Raw genomic sequence first — 20,861 nt, 5'->3', positions numbered from 1 at the left:
AGAACCGCCTTTTTTTCTTTAACATACAGTTCAAGGAAAACAGGAGGAGTTGATTATGTATCCATTTTTATAGTTATTTCAAAGCTGTCACTGCTGGTAGCAGGGAAGAGATGGGGGAAAAATAACAGTGAGAAAGGGAGAAATAGATCAGCAACAAAAGACAGATGGGGGTGTATCTCTGGCCTTTAAAAGAAATGGAAACTGGATGTTCCTTCCCTCCCCCCCTCTCCCCCCCATGCTTCTGGTTTTCCCCATTGACTTTTTCCTATCACTATCTGTTCCTCTCCACCGCTCAAATTCTGACCTCGCTCCCTCAGCTTAAACAAAGAAGATGACAAAAATGTTAAGCCAGTTCCCATTTGAAAAGGGACCTTATGCCAGATCCCACTTCCCTCTGCACGTGTCGAGAGGAGAGGAGCGGAGCATGGCTGTGCAGACACTGCCAGCTCACCACTGCTTTTCTCCTTGTGCGTTGGGCACGGAGAGCCCCATTGCCTACAGCACCACTGGGATTGGCCTCAGGTTTGTAGGAGCGCTCGCTAGCCATACCAGATGCAATGCCTGCTCTGTCATTTTGCTCTGTCATTTTGCCTCAGCCATTTCTCTGTGGCAGGGCCAGGTATGGTGGGCTTGAAACAGGGAATGGGAGCAACTGTGGGTCCACAGCAGTCGATGCACGCTGAACTGGCCATCCCTGCAGCATACAGTTATTGCATGCCTGCACTGTGGCCATCTGCCCAAGTGGTCTGTCCTGCACTGCTAAATGCTTAGAAACCTACCTGAGCACTATTCAAAGGACCTCTTTAGTTCCTAAACACATCTTTGCTTTGCTTTGCTTAGCCGGTACTGGCAAGCCTGCTATCCCCTTCTTGGACAATGACTGATTGCCACCAAATATAAAAAGGCTGATTCTGTGCATTATTGAGTGCTTGCAAGATTATTTACACTGAACATTGACAATCAAATAGAAAAATAACAAAATGGGAGATGAGGGGAAAACTGTGACATGTGATCTTTCCTTCCCATCGCCCAGTGGTAAACAAATTATTTCCATTCACTGTCTTGCAAGGGTAGCAACCTTTAGTTCAAGTCTTCACCTTCTGCCTACCTGATGGTACAAACAAGTGGTCTTGACCCAGCTGACTGGAAAAATACAAACTTTAAGGACAGACAGATGATTTCCTTCACACACTTGCATACATATATTACATTATCAACCTGACCTTTTCCTTTTAGGAGCTGAATGCTAAAGCTGACAACAGCTCTGCTGTTAAATGTCAGTACCTGCCGTAAGACTTGCCAGACAAACTAAGGAGACTGCGTCATGTTCCTGACGCTCTAGTCAAACCCAGCACTCCAAGACAGTTTGGTTGGTTGCCTAGTTAAGAAGCAAACATGGTCTCATTTCAAAAGTCTGGTAATTCATGATGAGTTATATCCTGCAGGACACATGGTGATTTAAAATGAGAAAGCCAAGATATTATTGATGGATATTTTTAAGCATCCTGTAGGTCTTTAAGCAAGGACTGTTTCCTTGACACCAACTCTAATAAAAACAAAAAATCAATTAAAAAAACTTTCCACACCTTCTCTAACAAATATAACTGGCAGCACTAACAGGCTTTTGATATTTTGATGTGACTTAAAATGATCACTATGTAGGCTGTTACGTTCAAAAGCTAAAAGCAACATTCTTTTCCAGTCTATGACGATACTGTACTCTGCTGTCCTATGTTGAGTTTTGTGGAAACTGCAATTCCCCTTGAATGAATTTAACAGATGCAGAAGATGTTTTTTTCAGCTGTGAAGATTGCATTATCACAGCATTTTCTTAAGTTTTGTGCTGGACTGAAGGTTATCATCAGCTCCTTTATGCAGCCTCACTATTTATTTTACTTTCAGATTCAAGTTTTCAATCTGGAAAAACATACACAACAATGTAAAGTAAAGGAAGGTCTTTCTAGATTGGAAGGTCTCTTTCCTGAACTTTAAAAAATATCAGGAGTTAGGAAATATTTGAGTATTGGATCCTTCATGAAGATGCAGCTGATACTCACTGCAGCAAAGGTTCCGTTCCAGATTCGGGTGGACACGTTCACGAAGTACTCTCCCTTCAGCATAGTGTCTTCCAGTTTACATATGATGGTACTGCACTTCACATTCTTACAGTTCTTCCAGGGGAAACAGCAAGGAGAGGCAACAGCATGCATTAAAAATACACTTTAACAAATGTTCTTTTAACATCCAGATTTTTTGCCCTTGCCTTTGCCATTCTGTGCCTACAAATTAAATGCTTGCAGGCTGTGAAGAACATGCACCTTTTCTTCCAAGGCAGATGCAGTATGTGTGAGAACATCTGTAGGCTGCACTCCTGCACTGTGAATGAGGAATGCCACCCCCACCACAGCTGTCCCCACAGGTACAGCAGTGGGCTCATAAGGATGAGCTCTGCGCCCCTGTCCTGCGGTACCGCAGCCCTGAGTCTTAACTCACCAGTTCTTTGGAAGCTCTGAAGTTCTCCTTCGTGAAAGATGCAGAATAAGGTCTTTTTCCTATCTGCAGTGGATTTATCTGAGCTTGACAAGTAACACCTCTGGCCTAGGAAAGATGGCAGGAATGAAACTGGATGACATCATAGTCAGGAGTTTATAGTCATCATAATAATATATATTTCTGGGATGAGACAGTGGCTGTGAAAGGCTAGATCGTGAATTATATAACACTGGATACTTCAGGAAACTAAGAGATTATATGTGTTTTTAGTCAGAATTAAATGGCTCTTAGGGTAATTTTTTTCCCCCTCAATTGACCTGAAGGGTTTGTTCCGATCTAAAAATTCCATTTTTACTATAACCTTCCCAGGAACTTGGAGGAGGATCTAGCTGAAGAGTTCCAGAGTCATATGAAAAGTCAGCCATGGACCATAAAGATAATCCACATCTGCCAAGTAACAGATTAGTGTATTGCTAACATCGTGGTCCTCGCCCTTCCCTTTATGAGGAAGGGACAAGGAGAAAGCACATAGATTCTCCGAACCTCAGCCACACTTCGAGGGAAATAATCGATGTTTATGGTACTGATTAAACCCCAGAACAGAGCAGTTCATGTAATTCAGTTCCTCACCTGATCTGTGGTGACTGAAGTTATGTACATCAGTGGGTTGTTTTTGCTGGTCAGTTCTGGAAGATAGATTTTTATAGATGCCATCTTTACTGGAATACTTCCTGTTGTTACCTGCAAAGCAAATAACTCACAATTAATTCAGGTAGCTATACCTACATATGCATAAATTATTTGATACAGCAAGAAAATCAGAAAACATGCATAAGCATGGAAGAAGTGGACTCGTTTTGCATCAATTTTTTGTACTAAGACACTTACTAGGGTAGTAATTACATTATGCCAATACTAAAGCAGAAAGTGTACTGTATAGCTTCAGGTCCCTGTCTGTTTCCTTAGCAAAGCTCATATTAACTGCATGAAGTACGTTTTGAAAAGCGAATATTCTGCCCCAGCCAATAGTCCTGTTCTTTAGTCCTTTCGAGTAGCAATTACAGGAATGTAAATGGAACATTATTTAAGTTTCTTCCACGTTGCATATTTGGATCTAAGTTTTTCCAAGTTATGTAATAAATGCTGTGATCTGGCTAGTTCTTGCATCTGGTTTGAGCACTTAACCCTTGCTAAACTTCACGTTTCAAAGTCCAAGCCTGCAAAGACGTGTTTGCCTTTATCAAGTTGGCAGCAGACAAATACACTCGGTGAAAAAACAGTCTAAGTTGGCCTGAAGTTAAGCATTAACCATCTTCTAAATATGTAAACAGTGCAAGACCAATCCCTCCTCCATTCTACCTGTGCAGTATGTGCAAATTTCATCCTTAACCTTATAAAGACTGTAAGCATTTATCGCCCAGCTATTTGCAATTTTTTTTTTCTTACTTGACTGATTCAAAAGCATCAAAATCAGACAGTGAAATCAGGAATGTTTTTTCAACTACATTTTGGGACAAGGCTACAGGAGGAGGTAAGGCAGCTTCTCGAACCAGAACCAGAAACATTTACTAACCTTAACTGAGAAGTTGAATGCGGGGCCAATATCTTCAAAATTATTCACAGTGGAAGGAATGTTACAATCAGAGTATACTTCATAAAAGTTGATGTTGGCAAGCCTAGTTAACAACCATAAAACAATACATTTCAATTTGGCAGCTGCTTTGAAAACATAAGTTACTGGATGTGCCTTCATGAAACAGGTCAGAAGTACAGTCAGAGGAAAAATCAGTCACTTGTACTGCTGTTTGAATTTTACAAAGTTGGTTAAGAAAATACATGGTGTACTGAAGCCCAGAGCCAGAGCAAGCATGTGAAGGTAAGGCAGGAGGGCTGTGTGAGATGCAGGCTCTGCTCAGCCTCCTGCACCCTGTGGTGTTTCAGTGCCATACTGCAAGCTCCTCTCCTGGGCCCAAACTGCGACTTTCAGCCTTGCAGTGGTCTCCCTCCTCAGAAAGGGCCCCCCAGCAGTCCCCCTTGGTACATCTATAACAGCAAATGCCAACAGACACCAAGGGATCCCTGGGCCCTGATGCCATAGACCACAGGCAGGCTTGTTTCCATGCTGCCTGGGTGTTGAAACACACACAGCACCCTGCTCGTATGCCTGGTACGTATCACATAGACCTTGGTCTCCTCTGGCCCACTTCCTTTAGTATTTATGGGTTTCAACATTCAAAATTTCCAAAGTAACATGAGGGTGGTTGCAGCCCACCACAGCATGAAATTACAGGTGTGTGGTGGAAGGACATGGTGCGAGGGCCCGTGGATGCTTGAGGGGCTCAGCCAGCTGGGACCATGCTCAAAGACAATGAAAGCATCTCTGTGTAGTGCATCGCATCCATGTGCTACCTGTGAGCAGCTGCCTTGCTGAGCCATCCCAGAACTGTGTCTGCTCTTCATCATTAGCTTTCATTAGGAGGTTAATTTGAGCAGTCAAAAAGCAAGCTGGGGAGTGAGTTAACAAGGAGCAGGGGCTATCATGATTCTACATCAGCTTTTCCTGTAGCACAAAGTGCAGATCCATCCTCTTTACCAGTGCCACTGTCCCTATTTAATCTGGGTAACATCGGTGCATACAATCCCAAATTAACACATGTGCAGTCTCACAGAGGTGCTTCCTGATCAGTTCTGCTCCTCCATACTGCATCGTGGATCCTTTTCGATCCTCCATACTTCCTCCCATGGGCCCTTTCCTTGAAGGGCCTCCTCACAAGGACTCCTAGGAAAACCTGCGTGATGCATTTTCTGCTTCCTTATTGCTCAAATCTCCAGTCCTTCCAGGATGCACAGTATCAGCTTCCTTGTCCTTGCAGGAGTCACTTGTAAGACTGATTCCCACCTCTGCTCCTGGAGACTCAGATTAGGTGATTTTCCCTAGAAAGGCTTCACTTCAGCAAGACAACACTTTTTTTCTCAACCCTTGTATTTTAAGATGTTGCTCCTTGGCTATATTACTTGCCTCAAGAAGGAACTATCTATCTCCAGATAGGTATTTCCTAAATGGAAGAGTGTAAAAATGAGCTAATTCCAAGGGAAGCATTTAAAATTGTACCTTGGCTTAATGTGTATTTCCTTTAGTTCTTTTAAATTGATTCGGCTCCAAGAATGTGTATTTCCTTTAGTTCCTTTAAATTGATTCATCTCCAAGAATAACTAATCCTTTTGTGGCAGTAGGGATTCCTTCATGCCTTGACTTGCATATGAAATTGCATTTTCTCATACTCAGGAGATGCACCTGAATTCAAACTCCTGTTTTTCCTTGAGTAACCCTTTTATAGACTCCATGCCTGGCCTTTTCTGAAGCACTGAGTTTCTGTTCATATTTCTTAGCTAATTAAATTTGCTGTCTCAAGTTTGCACCATCCCAGTTTCCTAGGAGGCTGCTTAAGTTGCTGTGCTAGCCTCCTACTCAGATGCTCCTGTAGTCTCTGTGCCACTGCACACTTTAGTTACAAACACTCTGCTTCTGCTGAAGTCTCATGCAACTTTCTCAAGGAGCTGAAAGAACTTGCACCGCTGACTTAAATGCTTCTCTGCAATTAAAATAATCTGAAAAATTCTGCGTGACTCCAGAATTGGTGCATCTAGCCATGGTGAATGCAGGGCCTCCAAATATTCTGAAACTGCCACTGCAAAGCAGGTTATTAAACTAATCTTCTGTACTGTGGTCCCTATTCCAGCTCAGGTCATCATATGCAGCCAACAGTTCTTGTAGTTATGGTGATCTTTGAATATTTCCTGAATTCATTGTTGCTGTGCATTTTTAAGCAGCTTGCTCTTTTTCAAATTTCTTTCATTCTTTGAATAATTACTGTTTATTTTCTATCAGTTTATGTTTACAAATTTTGGAGTGCTTTGGGATGCAAAAGCATTTTTGGTGACCAAGTGCATCAAATCTAACTACACGTAGTTTATCCTAGAAATTCAGTAATTGCGAAAGACAAATCTTTTCTTTGATGAAAAGTAAAATATCCTATCTTGATCCGAGGGTCAAACCAGTGTATTTTTGTTTCAGTTCTAATTTAAGTTAAACTGCAACTGAAATCATTCTTGTTTGGAACAGTAACAGACTAATTACTGTTTCAGTGCATGCGAAATCACCAGGGGTTTCCAGGGCTGAAGATAAGAGGTTACGGGACACAATAGGAAGATCAGTCTTAAAGAGATTTTTGTCTGTCTCTCTCCCCCTGCCTGCCCAGCTGTCTCTCCTTACAAACTGCCCTTCCCAGGGTAAAGGATCCCTTTTGGAACAGCCCCAACCTGCCTTCCACAGGAAGGGGAAAGGGCTGACACCAGGAGGGAAGGGGTAGGTGTGAGCCAGAGTCTCTGGGCAGGTGCATGGGAAAGCGGGGTGTGCTGCTCCCGATGCCAGCGCAGCTCCAGCAATCTGCCATGTGCCACCTCAGGTTTTAGTTCAAATCATTATCTCAAACTGCTAACAAGAGTTTATCTTTTCAGTCTAGGTTCAGCAGGTATGTCCACAATTATTTCTTTTTCTTCTTTTTCCCCACCTTTGCTGACAGTTTGAGCTGGGGCATTTTCTTCTTTCTGTTGTTGTTTTGTTTAGTTTTGATCACTTTAACTCCAGATTTGATCCAATGCGACTACATTTGAGCCCAGAGGTCCAGCCTTATATATAGACTAATATTAGTATATACTAATATTATAGTGTGTGTATATATATATATTAGTGTATATATATTAGTGTATACTATATATATTATATGTATTAGTATATATATTAGTATATACTAATATTATAGTGTATATATATTAGTATATATATTAGTGTATACTATATATATAGTATATATATATTAGTATATATATTAGTGTATACTATATATATTATATATATATTAGTATATATATTAGTATGTACTAATATTAGTATATACTAATTGTATTATCAAAACCACAAGCACTGTTTGGTTTTTATAACACTTTCATTCACGTGAGCATCTGTAACAATTGTGCAGAGGTAAACATGGATCCACAATTTCTTACTACACATTCCATAATTTTTTACATGTAAGATTATTGGAAGAACATAAAATTCTGCTATTGTTGATGAAGAGGGAATCTCTTACGACTTCCAAAATGAAAACAAAGTTTCACTATCTTTTCAGTGGCCTTTCAAGACCGTTACTATATTCAAATGCCTTTGCAAAATGACAGTGATTCTTTACACTATTCAACATACCTTGTGAAGTGAATTTCTGCATCATATCGCAAGGGAACTGATAAGCTGACCTGGTTGTCCAGTTCTTGCTCTTCCTTACTTTCGCTGTTCATCAAAACACATTTAAGTCAGGTGTTATAATTTTATTTTATACAAATAAGATATTAATATCTAAATTGCTTTCATACAATCATATACTTTACCTCAATGCACGAAAACTTAGAACTGCCATATTCTGAAGATTTTTCAGGTTAAAATCAAAACTAATATCAAAGGATACCTATGGAAGAGACAAGGAACACACAGTAAGTGAGTTGATGGTACAACATCCAAAGGACTTCCCAATAGCAACATAATTATTGTTATGTGCAACAATCTAGAATTGCCCTCTGTATCTGAATTCTCCACCAATTTCTGTGTCATATTTTAGTAATTTCTAGTACTCCAGAATTGCTTTGTTCTCGCTTTCCCCTACAAATTGGCATTGTTACATAAACATGAGCTATCCCCAGATTTATGATATATATGAGAAAAAAGATTTATGATCTATCCTAGGGCTGTGTGGGCCACCCACCTCCTCTCAAAGCAATACTGCTTTCTTGGCGAGATGAGATTCACAGAGCAGGACAGGGAGCTACCCCAGGTTCACGCAGCAGGAGGGGTTTCATGGGAATTGTGCTCAGTTCCCGGGAGGCTACGCACGATGGATACTCTCTGCTTCTGCCCCCAGCCCTCACCCTCCAAGCGTTACAAAGCTGCAGTAGCATTTGAAAGCCGTGGGTAGGGACAAATGTGCTTCAAGAGCCTTTTTTACTTTAATCTGGCAGGGAATCACAAAAGTTTAGCCCTTAGTTTGCTCTTTTAATGCCCCTGAAAACCAAAGGGAAGTTAACCGTTGCCAAATCTAAGAAATCCTCACCAGCAGTAAATGCAGATTTCGGGGAAAACAACAAGAAAAAAGCTTTTGGATATCATTCAAAGTTATTTAAACATGCTAGCTGTACCTGTTGTCCTGTTCTGAAAACGGGATAGCTTATTTGGCAAATAACTGTACTTTGTGCTGTTCCTGTCTGACACGAGACTTCAGTCCCATCACTCTGCAGAGGAAAACAGATAGAAAAGTCATCTTAATGTGAGGTTTTGATAAAGCAGAGAGGAATTTCTCAGTCTGTATCTTCAACAGGACATGTGTTACGCTAAGGAGTAGTCCAAATAGGTGTTATGGCAGTAGTTCCTAGAGATGCAGCAGATGGGTGGAACATAGGCAGGGGTAGGAGAAAGGCAGGAGAAAGGTAGGACAAAGGACCAGTCCCATGAGATTTTTTGTAAGCTGTAATGATCTTGTTAGAATTTTGTGCTGGGCTTGGAAGAAGGAATACAGGCTAGAGAGTACAGGTCACCTCCAGCATTAACTCCAACAGTGCTTTTTTACAGCATTTTTACAGAACATTTGCAGACATATCTACATGATATGAGAGCTAATTAAGTACTCTCACTGTAGAAGTTAGTGTGCAGAGGGGAACTCTATTGTACTTTTTGTAGGAAAACCTACAATATGTAAGAGCATATTTACTACTTTGCAGAATATTTAGCATGTCATCGTCCTACATCAAAGACAAACTCATAGACCATAGCATATCATCACTTTGAGAAGAATTCATTAAAATGTACTGTCTTTTGTTACAAGCATCCCTAGCAGACATTTACCATCCATGAATTATGCTACAAAAAAAAAAAACAAAACCAAAACCAACACCCATACATTCTCAACTTATGTTTTTCTTCCTGCTTTGAAGCTGGCACATTTTTCGTCAAAAGCTTCACTTGCAGGCTGAAATCCTTCTAAGTAAATGGGCTTTTAAAGCAAAATAAAATCCTAGCTCCAGTGTGGTCTTTTGGTATGAGTGGTATGAGCAATTTTGCTGTACAACAGGATGGGGAGGTAGAAGGGCACCCTCTGCGCTGTGTGTAGTACTTCTGCCAGTTCATTGTTCAGGAAAATGCTGCTCTTGCGCAGTGATGAATGTTCCTATCCCTCTTCTCCCTTCAGTATAGAGACTGCTCTGGATTTCACCCCTAGGATTATCACGCACCTCTCCAGTAGCAGCCTGACCACGTAAGCCAAGCACTGAAGTCTGGATTTCATCCTTCATGAATTGTTTGAGAGCAACAGTTGAGATTATAGATATACTGCATTCCCCAAAATAGTACGTATAATGCCTTTCTTTTCCCTTTTATAAGACAAAATTCATTAGAAGAGCAGCTTCTGGTATAGCAATCATTTCAGTCTGATCAACTGTCTAGCTGGAACACGTGGCCTTGGCACTAACACTATGTCTAGATCCAAAGTCTGTGCTTTAAGGCCGCATCATCGATGCTACATGCTTGATTTATCAAATACAAATTCCCTGTGGCACAGCAACTGCATTCAGGCATGTTGTTGGGAGTCAAGCAGAAGATGTGGGTGCCAAGGCCTAAAGTGAGGAAAAGATGACTGAAATACTGAGGTGAGGTCAAACTCAACAGGTTGCCAACTTTTATGCTGAGTTGGCAGTGTCTCTCCTTGACCTAAATAAACTGATACGCTGAAGGGAATAGTTCTGGTATCCAAGAAAATAAATTGGGAGAGAGGTTTGCACACACATTCTTTCCTGGGACAGGTACTACTAGAAAGAAAAAAAAAATTTCTCAGAGAACCTGGAGAGTCAGTGGCAATAACAGAAACAGTGAGTTTTGGTATCACATACCGATAAAGACGATGAAGCAAAAAACAAGTTGTCTGAAAATGTAGCCTGGATTCTGGTGTTATATGCATTTTCCTTTTTATTTCTCAATTTCACGTTGAACGTTAGTCGTCTGTTTTTGCTGCTGACAACAAACTGCTGTTTGCTGTTGGAAAATAAAGTCCATTGTTGTAAACAGAGGTACTAGAACAGCTGTGGATCATGAAAATGTGTTGCCTGTAGCCAACAACAAATAACAAGCATAGCAAGACACTTCTTACGTTCTACGCACTTAAACGCTCTGCTTTCTAAACTCTTTGACATAAGAAACTCTGTGATGGTGTTTCTTAAAACCAAATGGAATTAGTGTCTTCTCAAAGTGCAGGACCTTGATTATGTATGGTCAAAGTCACTTTGCTGACTTTTCAAGGGCTCTGCCCTGGTGGGAAGGTGGGCAGAGAGAGGGCAGCATGCCTGGATGGCAGCTCCAGAAGAGGCAGCCCTGTCTCTCTGTGTACTGTACATGTATGCGTATATGTGCATATGGACTTGGGAATATGTGCTGCCGGAATGGGTGACCTCAGCTGCCCAGTGGCACAGCCTGCTGCAGGATCATTCCCTGTGGGAGGGACCAAGATGGCTGCTGCAGCCACTGCTGCTCTCCCAGTGTGTTCCCGTTCCTGACAGTAGCCAGCCAGCCAGGATTCCTCAGAATGCTCACTGTGTCCTCATCCCTAAGGTACCAAAAATTTGGTTTGTCTAAGCTGACAAGAGTCCTACTTCTATATCTGTGTTCCTATCATGCTTCTTTTTCCTTGATTAGTTATTTAGACAGAAATGCTATTGCTTTATTTATCCCTGCTATTTCTAAGTAGATATTGAACTAGAAAGACATTCTTATCTAGAAATTAATCCAAAGCCTACAGACAAACCAACTGGTGAAAACTTAACACCTGACCCCAACAATTCCACTGATTTAGGTCTTACCCATCATCTGCCTTCCGCTGAACATTCAGAACAAGATCACAGATACAAAGTTCATCTTCACCACAGTCTTTAATAAAAGGTATCTACAAAAAACAAAAATTGATTTCCTGAATGACAGGCCTCAACTTTAAAATTATCTACAGACAGTAGAGTGCAAACACCTTTGAGGTGAAGCACATTCTTCGTTTGCAGATAAGAAAATCCCTCCGAAGCATATTAAAAACTCTGATACATGAACAAATTAACATCGAGTAACATGTTACTACATATCTATTGATCCATAAGAACAGTGCAGGTAGGTTGTTGTTAACCCACAACAAATGTGATGTAATCAACAGGGTTCCATTTCTCTTTTATGTACTCCTTTATGGTAGGATAAACTAACTTAAAATAGTTCATCTTTGCCATCAACTAGAAGGTCACATCAACAGTGGCATGGCTCAACCACCATGCCATGGTGGCAGATACGTGCGTGTGTGCAAGCCCATGCAATACAGACAAAGGTATAAAAGGAACCAGGGGACACCCTGCCACATGCCTGCTTTCAGCCCAGTGACTTCACCAGAACACTGGTTTTCACTTGCCTGTACCTGTTTGGAGTTTGTGGGGGGCACACATTATGGATGTGTGTATAGCCGTACATTTTTCAATACTAAGTCTGCACACTTACACTATAGGCCACAGATGCAGGAGAATATATATCAAGGACAGGGCTGGAGCCAGGATTTGCAAGGCCAATGTCAATGCGCAAACTAAGTGAATTCACTGCATCAGAAGGTTCCTGTAAAACACATGGTTCAGATGATAGCTTTCAGGACAGCAAACAGGGTAAAAGTGGTAATTCTTTTGTAAATTGAGAATGCATAGTAAAATCATACTTGCTCTAAACAAGAAGTAACAGTACAAAGCTTCATTTCTTGACCAAAATAATTTTGTGAGATTGCCTAGTGTGGGCTCCTCTTGCTAAATAGCTTTAAGTGCTATTTCTGTGATAGAACTAGTCTTCCTAGGATTCCTAGAGACGCTGTTCATCACAGTCACTTGTAGGGCAAAGGAACATGCAGATTCTCTGCAGCTGCACAAGCTGGTTCTCAAAAGCCACCACCAGGTGGCTTTCATTCTCACCTGGCTGCACAAGTCAAATTCCTGTTCCACTCTGCCTTACCATCACAGAGAGCAGCTGGGCCTGAGCGACACTAAAAAAAAATTATACCTCGTGTCTTCTCTGTTTCTTAGTAGTGGATCAATACTCTTCTAGCCCTATGGCTCATGGCTCCACAACAGCACTAAATGTGATCAAAAAGTCATAGATATTTGCATTGCAAAGCAGAGCAGGAATCGAAGTCCTCTACCTGACCTAGCATCATGTAGGGGGCTTAAGGCAACTCTCAGGGCTGTGTTCATTCTTTGGTTCTAAAGAAAGATGGAAACTGGCTTTTTTTTATTTTTTCCTAGGTGTATACCTAGGGCCAGTATGCACCAGAAGTCTGCCTGAAACGTTGTTAGTTTGAGAGAAAACATTTGCATGTATGTCTAAGAATCTACTCAGAGGGAAACTAAAATCTATTGGAACTATGGACTATGAGCTCTGTGTTACGTCAGAGCTGAATTACATAATTAAGAACTGCCTCTTCTATCCTAAAAAGCTGTGCCGAACTTGAAAATTATTAGTTTCTTTGAAATCAGAATCTTACTAAGTATTTTTCAGTTGTGGGGGGTTTGAGAAATGTAAATCATTGACTACACCATGCGTGAAATTCATCATACAGACATAAAATTCATCAACAACTTCCTCTGATCATTTTTGTCACATAAGACTACTTGCAAGTGCACTTACCTGTACACTGAAGATGTCATGAACACAGTTCTCCTCATGACGTACAACAAGATCCCTCTGCATGTACCTTTCATTATTTTCTTTGAACAATCCTCTAGAAGTCACTCTAGAGGACTGGAGATCGGCATCCAATGTTGCGTTGTACTTTATAGCTACAAGAAGAATAACAGTACATTTTTTGCTGAGGATGACTGCCCGTGATCTCATTACTATGCTCAACATTACAGAGTGACCAGGCTTTCCAAACCACAAAATATTTTACTTTTTTCATAGCTTGCTAAACACAGAGCAGTCTCAAAATGATAAAATTTTCTCTTGTGTTTTCCAAAGCAGTCAAACAGGTTTAAAACCTGACGTAAGTTCTCATCCACGGAGAGTACATTAAATGGCAATCAATCCAGTCTCCACTGCAGATGTCTGAGCCTGCAGCTCAGGCAAGAAGCCACTCAGCTGAGCCAGGTTTACGCTAGATAAAGGGGCCTTGCAACCATATCCCTGAACTCTGAAAACACTATAAAGAATCTGCATCTTCTCATCAATCACATAATAATTTCTGTCTTCTTCTCTTCATATTATGACTGATACACTGTGAAAGTTCAGCATTATTTTACAGCTCACAATCATGAGTTCATAAAGGCACTATACAAAGCACTGAAGCAGTCCAGCTGGTGTTATCCATGACATGGATGTTTAACTAAATAGCTTCATGAGAGGCCAGTGCTAGTCTCAGAAAATTGGGTGCTCTCCTGTACTGTGAAAAGAAGAGCTTCTCTCCACTGGTATCTGCACTGGGCCTATGGGAATTTTTTTTTTTTTTGGAAGAGAGAAGAAAAGTCTTCAGTCTGCTGTTGAAACCAGCTGTTGAAAAAATCAGCTTCTCACTAATGACATTTTCTGGGGTTTGTTGAACAGCAAGGATACAACTCTCCTTTATACTGTTAATTCCTCACTTTTCAAAGATTATGGAGCCAGTGATGAAAGTAGGTCTTAAAAACACTTTCTCAAGCACTTAAGTTTTTTCTCCCTTTCTTGACATTCAATCTAATATATCTTTAGAATTTCAACTTCTCATTTGAATAATGGACTTCTGAAGAAATTCATATAAGGCAAGTCATTGAAATACTCTTACCCACTTGATTATCTCTCTTAGCAGGTCTAAATGTAGCCTGAAAACATATTTTGACAGTTACTTCTGTGTGCTTGTTAAGCAGACTGATTTTCTCAGGTTTAAATGAGGCAATTATGGACACATTTGCAATGCTTCGTGACCTGAAAAATATTTTTAAAAGGTTACATGTGATTTTCAAGAGCACTGGGTAATGTAAAAGCTGTTGTCTATTACTATCTGTAAATGTAACATTGATTTTCTTGGTTCCTAATGTAAACATTTTTTAAAGGCACCGGTAAAATTGTTTTTCTTTGCATGTAAGTGAATTTGTTGATACAGTAGCTTTCAGTAACGACAATAAATAATTTATCATGTCAAATTAATGGATAATCAATGTCTTTATTCCAATGCTTTAATCCTGAACTGAGAATGAAGCCATTGTCCTGTTTTCCCAAGAAGTAACCTTCTTCTGCTCCTTTAAGGAAGTTACTGAACTCCTCTGGGAAGGCAAAGAAGGGTAATTCTTCATTTTAATTAATACTGTTATTTTTCAGAAAAACAACTTTCATGTAATTAATCAAGATTTTGAAGAACAATTTCAAAGGAACCCTGCATGTAAAAACAAACACTTTAATCAAAAGTGAAACTCATTAATCAGACCGAATGCCAGAGTGAAAGAAAAATGAGCATCTTCATTAATTGAATGTAAATAAATGCTGGTACTCCAAGGAGCATAAGTTTCTTCAGTGCAATTCCCACCAGCACCAGCAGCAGGTCTATTGTGAAAGGTCCAAACTGACCATTCATTTTTAATAATCTTGTTTCATTATGAAATAAGTAGCAATTCAGTGATGTTTTTCTTCTTACAGTGGGGAGCCTCAGGCAAGAAGACAGGCAACAGATAGGGAATAAAGCTGCATTTTAATTTAGCTCCTCAAGGAAGTAGTGGAAAATACACAGTACTTCGGAAGGCAGAAGATTTGGGTTCTGTGAAGCCTTTTTCTTTATTTTGTGAAACTACTCAGATTGCTCTGGCAAAGGCTACATGCCAGAAAAGATGGGTTTCTTGCCAGACATAGGTTCCAACTCTTTCACTGCTCTCTGTCCTTACCCTGCAGGACAACTCTCTCCCCCAGATCAGCCTACCACTCAGTAAAGGTCACGCAGGTTGTGTGGGAAGTGGTTTCATAAGGTCAAGCACGTTGTGTGGGAAGTGGTTTCATCTGTCTCAGGCTCAGCTACCAGAATTATACTGCGGCTACTGAAGTACAAACTGCTGTTACAAGTACTCTCAAGCAAGCCCCACTCCCTACTGCTGTCCCTTCCCTCTGGACCACGTGCCTGCACAGCAGCAGTGGGCAGGAGTGTCTCCTGGCCCTCCCCATCCCTGCCTAGGTCCCTCCTGGCAGCCTCCACCACCCAGCTTCCCTCTGCGAGCCCTGGCTCTGCCCCCACGCTGCCTTGGCTTTCAATGGTTTGATGATACATGCTTAAAAGAGGTTTAGTCTAATGCTGTTTTTCAGCTAGCTATGATAGCAGCGATTACGCAATGTGTGTTAGCTCTGAACACATGGAATGAAAGAGCTTTTTCGTTTGTTTGTTTTGCTGTTTAATTAAGTAAATGCTCAACTTGCATCTGAATCATTAAGTGCTTCCTTTCTAAAAGAGTTTACCAACCATAGCAGAACCACATTTCCATCAGCACCAACTGACACGTCAGTAATGTCATCGTCATCTAAGTCTCTATGGCCATCTACTGATCTTCCAAAGAATTGGAGCCGTTGTCCGAAAGCAGAATCCGATCCTAAAATTTTCTGGGAAAGAGAGTTTCATTACTGAGTTTGCCACAAGTGTGCTTAAGTCTGTAGAGAGCAGCCTAAGCAATACATTTTCACCTATATTCCCTGTATATGCCATGTATTGTTTAAACAAAATGCTTTTGTGCATGTTTTCTCAGATACTTTTAAGCACTTTTTCCTCCCCTGTTGGAGCAGACAATGGACTAGATTTTTCTGTCTTGGGAGTAGATCAACTGACTGCTGTATGCCAGCTAGGACTTACTGGAAACTTTTTCCATCTCACATTGAGCAACTCAAAGAATAGGAAGCGTACCAGGACTTCTAACAAATACTTTCTGCAACCAGAAAGTCTGCATGGAAAGTGACATTAAAATTACCATTATATTAGCATATATGACATGCAAGGACACTTGAAAGTCTTTTCCTTTAATATTACATATTCATAATTTACAGAGCTGGGATTTATCTAATCTTCATTGCTGTACATCAACCCTAAAAACCTGAATAACGTGTGTCAAAAAATGTATAGGAAATTAGCAGACTTCGTACGCAGGCACCAAAAACTGTAAGAGGCTCAGACGTTGCATCTTGCAAGTCCTTTTCCTCTATATGCTTCAGTTATAAGCACCACAACATCAACCAGGGCATGCTGACAGCTGAAGTAAGGAGAGGTACAAAACTTGAAATAAGCCATGAAAATAACAGTACTCCTTTAAGAGGATGAAACAGTAGCCAATTAAAAGATAGAAAATCCTTCTCTGTTTTCCTCTAGCAGATCGAAAGGCACCGAGTACAGCGTTATGCAACAAAGTTATTTACCTGAGAATATTTGGTACGTATAGTCTTTTGAAATCCATTGTAAATGTAAATTGCTCCAGAGTTTTGGTTTTCCAGTGGTGCACCTATTACAACATCATTAAAGCCATCCAAATCAATGTCTGCAAGCGCTGCGATTGCTGATCCAAAGCGAGCGTTTTCTGACCCCTGCGGACCTTCCAAGAGTTCTTGTTGATCCAAAATTCCCTTTAAAAAAGGAAAAACAAGAAAAAGCAAAAATACAGCTATCATTGCACCAGATTAGACATAGGAGCAGTATCTGTGTGTATTGTTTTTTGTTTCTGTTTTGCAGTACATTCCCCTTGGACTGCTCAACCCTGAATTCCTTCCCCATTGTATTGCCCATTCAGTTTGCATTATGTCTCAGAGTCTTGGCAAGCATTACACAGCAAAATCAAAGCATGCTATGCAAAGCACTAATAGCAAATATAACCATATGTATGAAGCTTAAATGCTCTCATTGTCCTCATCTGACTCTTCTAAAAGTTTCACAATACATTGAAAAATACAGTTTCCAGTTTTGGATTACAGGTTTTTATGCAGAGGGAATGGAAATTATGTAACTGGACATAATTCTTTGAAACAGAAATGGAATTTCCTAACTAAACTAATGTGAAAAACATGTGTCCAAATGCTAAACTCCTGATCTCTCCAGTGCCAATAAAGAAAGGAAGATTGGAGATCTTTATAGTTAAATAATCACATTTACACTAGCTTACATTCAACTCTCTGGCAAATATCGTTCTCATCTTTAACCTCAGTTATCATGCTGTGCTTAAAATTTTAGAAATACCAGAGAAGTTATTTATTAAAAATGACTAGAAAAGTATTATTTGCGCAACATGGACAAGTTGCACAAATCCAGGTTCTTTAAAAAAAATAAAAATCATTCTTTCATTATTCTTAATTTTTAAATAATTTTAAACCTAACGTTTGACAAAGACTAAATGTTGTAAGGATAGTCTTCCAATTTATTCAGTTTTCAAAACATGAAAAAAAATTCCTTCATTTTTCTTTTCTTCTGTATTTCGTGTCTAGTTCCACAGTCATAAAGATGAATGTCAGCTGTCAGCAGTACCACTTCCAGCACCTCCATCTACCTTGAAATTGCCTTAGGGTAGAGTTTCCTGTTGCTCCAGGATGATCTGACTGTGAGCCGCCACTGGAGAGGATGGTCCTTCCTCTCTATTTATTTGATTGCAATTTACCTAGTAAAAAGGCCATGTTCTGTTTCTCTGATGGATGGAAGTTATTAATTTACTTTGCATATCCAGACATCCAATGACTGATTGAGAGACTGTTCAAAAGTGCCAGAGGCTTCAGGACTGTTAATACAGACATTCTGAGAACACCTACTACAGGTCTGAATAAAAACCACAGTCAGTCAAGCATCAGACAAATAACATAGCTTCACTGAACAAAGGAGATAACATGAGTAACAGCAACCATCCGGTGTGAAAGTCTATGAAACAATGCAGAAAACTGGCAGAAGAGCATTTATTAAGGCTGTTTTGGGAATACTGTTAAGTGTTGAATAGATTTGCCAAAATCAAATGGCAAACAATTAATTAGCAAAAGCCTCAGGCTAAGTTTTTCAGAGAAATGGTCAACCTTGTGTTATATTTGTGTACAGTGCCTAGCACAGTGCCTCAAACCAGGACCAGGGAGCCACCTAGAGCAGCAGGCCCCTGGTCCATAATAGTGCTTGGCTAGTAACTTGTTTATTGACTCCATTTTGGTTTGTTCCAGCTGCCTTATTCCCAGATTACATGCACAAGCAGTTATGGGGAAAGTTTGCAACTGCTCCTGAAAAGCAGAATGGGAGAGATCGCACTGGGAAGGGCCCCAAAGGCAGTCCTCTAACCCAGCATACTTGGCATCATTTACCTCTGCCCTTATGCCACACCCTGGGAAAAGCACATGCTCGGTTTCTCCTTACAAAAACACCACTCGCAATATTTGTAACACTTTGACAAAGATACACTAAATAGGCACTTTGAGGGTCTGAAGAGATCCAGGCCCAAAGGCTTTTTAGCATGCAGGTAGCCAGTCTGCTTTAAAAGAAGCTAGCCCTAAGCAATGCTGGCTTGAGCAAGTCTGCGGCACCTGCTGGCTGCGCAGCCAGGGATCGCTCTTCTCATCACTCTCTGATTTAACAGAACTGACACTGCCACTAAGTACTACTGCAGTTCGGATTGCTTTTTCCTTGGTAAAACTGTAGTCCAGTGAACAACAGTAAATCCCTCCAGCTACAAATACAAATATCAGCACTTAGCATGGATGGAGAAGCAGGAAGCTGACTCCAGCTTTGCTACAGTGCCATTCTTACCTTTGTGATGGAAAACATGTATACTCTCCCTTCCTCTTTCTTCAGGTCATTCATAAACATTGGTGCACCCACAAGCAGCACATCTGTCACAGAATCCCTGTTAATGTCCACTGAACACACCACACTGCCAAAGTAGGAGCCAATCTGAAATCAGTAGTAAGAAAGTCATGTTTTTATGTGGATTTTGTAAAGCATAATGTTTCAGCACCTGACTCAGAAAACTTACACCCAGAAATAGTCCAATACTAATGAATGAAACAGCCCATTGGAATGAAATTACTCTATAACATACTCCAGTGTTTGAAGAATCATATCTTTACTATGTGTCCACTGTTTCTGCCCAGTAGCTGCTGCTATGGCTTTACCACTCAGCAATAAGAATGCAAACAGAGAATAAGCTATGGGAGGTATATTTTTTTGCATTAAATTGTAAACATGAAACTACCGAATCTCTGATTTACTCTCAGATTTGTCTTACAAACAGACAAAACCAAAACCATCTAAAGTCACTGCTCTTTTCCAAATGGAAAAAACAGAATGAGCTTCCAAGTCTCTCTTTTGTTGTCATCTACTTCCCAACTTCTCAGAACCGAGTGGAGCTCACTGAGTCTCTCCCAATTAGAAGTGTTGACACATTAAGTAGCTTTGTATATTATCTTTTACCACTAATTGGATGACTTCCTAAAATACTGTTGAAGAGTTAGATTAACCTCATTGAAATAGTCTAGTAGCAGGGAAAAGTTCAACTGGATTCTAAATGCATTGCAAGATAGAGGAATTTTCAAAACAAATGCATTGCAGTTTACTGCTGTGTCAATAAAAACAGATGCCTGCAAAATCTGCATTCATGACCAAATACACTTGCCTGCTCTCCTCTCTGGGACTGCACAATTGCGATATTACCATAGCTGTCAACATCATAAACCACTACTCTGCCAGTGTAGTTGGATCTTGGTGCACCAGCAACAAAATAGACAGAGCTCTGAGTTGAGAGAACAGCAACAGAATAACCTGGGGAGAGAAGCCAACATTTAATATGTGTGAGAGACCATTAACTAGAAGTCATCAGTTGGTTATCCATAAAAGCACAGAGGATTAATCAATCTGGTATGTTAGTCGCAGAGAATGATGCTTCCAGATGGGCAGTTAAGCTGTCACACATGCTTAAAGTTTGCCATAGTCTTCTGGAGAGAACAGTGACACACAGATCAAGCTGAAGCAGGTTTGCAGAACAGCACAGGCAATAGTTTAGCCTATTCAGTAAAACGTAGACCACAAAAATGTCATGCTTGTGAAGCAGATAGAAAAAGAGTGCAAAGAGTATCCTTGGAATGAAGAAATAGAGAGAAACATGAGATGAACATTTGGGCCAGCCTTCAAACTGGAGAGGAACACCTAGCTTCTGCAAAGGTTGCAGTGTATTTTCCCACAGCTCACCAAACCACAGCCCAGTGCTTTGGCTGAACAGAACAGGCTATATTAATAGCTTGTCAGCTGAAGGGCTTA

At 40.5% G+C, this 20,861-nt stretch overlaps 2 protein-coding genes across 5 annotated transcripts in view; one reads left to right on the top strand and one right to left on the bottom strand.

The window, feature by feature from the left end:
* Positions 1-18,409, top strand: part of LOC104012502 (molybdopterin synthase catalytic subunit) — a 34,597-nt gene extending 16,188 nt beyond the window's left edge. For 2 of the 4 annotated variants that reach the window (XR_015705242.1, XM_087759806.1), the window contains one exon: positions 9,786-9,920. Coding sequence is in view for 3 of the 4 variants with exons in the window: in XM_087759806.1 (XP_087615932.1) it covers positions 9,786-9,815 (30 nt within the window). In the remaining variant the exon portion in view is untranslated. Of the gene's footprint in view, positions 1-9,785; positions 9,921-16,961; positions 17,022-18,064 lie in introns of those variants that run through there. The other 2 variants (XM_087759804.1, XM_087759803.1) reach the window with 2 other exon arrangements.
* Positions 1-20,861, bottom strand: part of ITGA2 (integrin subunit alpha 2) — a 53,705-nt gene that overhangs the window by 11,252 nt on the left and 21,592 nt on the right. Inside the window, exons 11-26 of the mRNA XM_009464886.2 lie at positions 20,221-20,366; positions 19,356-19,499; positions 17,009-17,212; positions 16,068-16,204; positions 14,412-14,551; positions 13,283-13,434; positions 12,116-12,226; positions 11,446-11,528; positions 10,483-10,624; positions 8,740-8,832; positions 7,939-8,015; positions 7,757-7,840; positions 4,067-4,169; positions 3,124-3,234; positions 2,494-2,598; positions 2,058-2,171 (exon numbers count right to left, since the gene is read on the bottom strand). Of these exons, the coding sequence (XP_009463161.2) occupies positions 2,058-2,171; positions 2,494-2,598; positions 3,124-3,234; positions 4,067-4,169; positions 7,757-7,840; positions 7,939-8,015; positions 8,740-8,832; positions 10,483-10,624; positions 11,446-11,528; positions 12,116-12,226; positions 13,283-13,434; positions 14,412-14,551; positions 16,068-16,204; positions 17,009-17,212; positions 19,356-19,499; positions 20,221-20,366 (1,946 nt within the window). The remainder of the gene's footprint in view (positions 1-2,057; positions 2,172-2,493; positions 2,599-3,123; positions 3,235-4,066; positions 4,170-7,756; positions 7,841-7,938; positions 8,016-8,739; positions 8,833-10,482; positions 10,625-11,445; positions 11,529-12,115; positions 12,227-13,282; positions 13,435-14,411; positions 14,552-16,067; positions 16,205-17,008; positions 17,213-19,355; positions 19,500-20,220; positions 20,367-20,861) is intronic.

This window comes from Nipponia nippon, unplaced genomic scaffold (assembly GCF_047370975.1).
Source record: "Nipponia nippon isolate SJK-2023a ecotype South Korea unplaced genomic scaffold, ASM4737097v1 scaffold_20, whole genome shotgun sequence".
Lineage (NCBI taxonomy): Eukaryota > Metazoa > Chordata > Aves > Pelecaniformes > Threskiornithidae > Nipponia > Nipponia nippon.
This window is presented reverse-complemented; position numbering and strand designations above follow the sequence as displayed.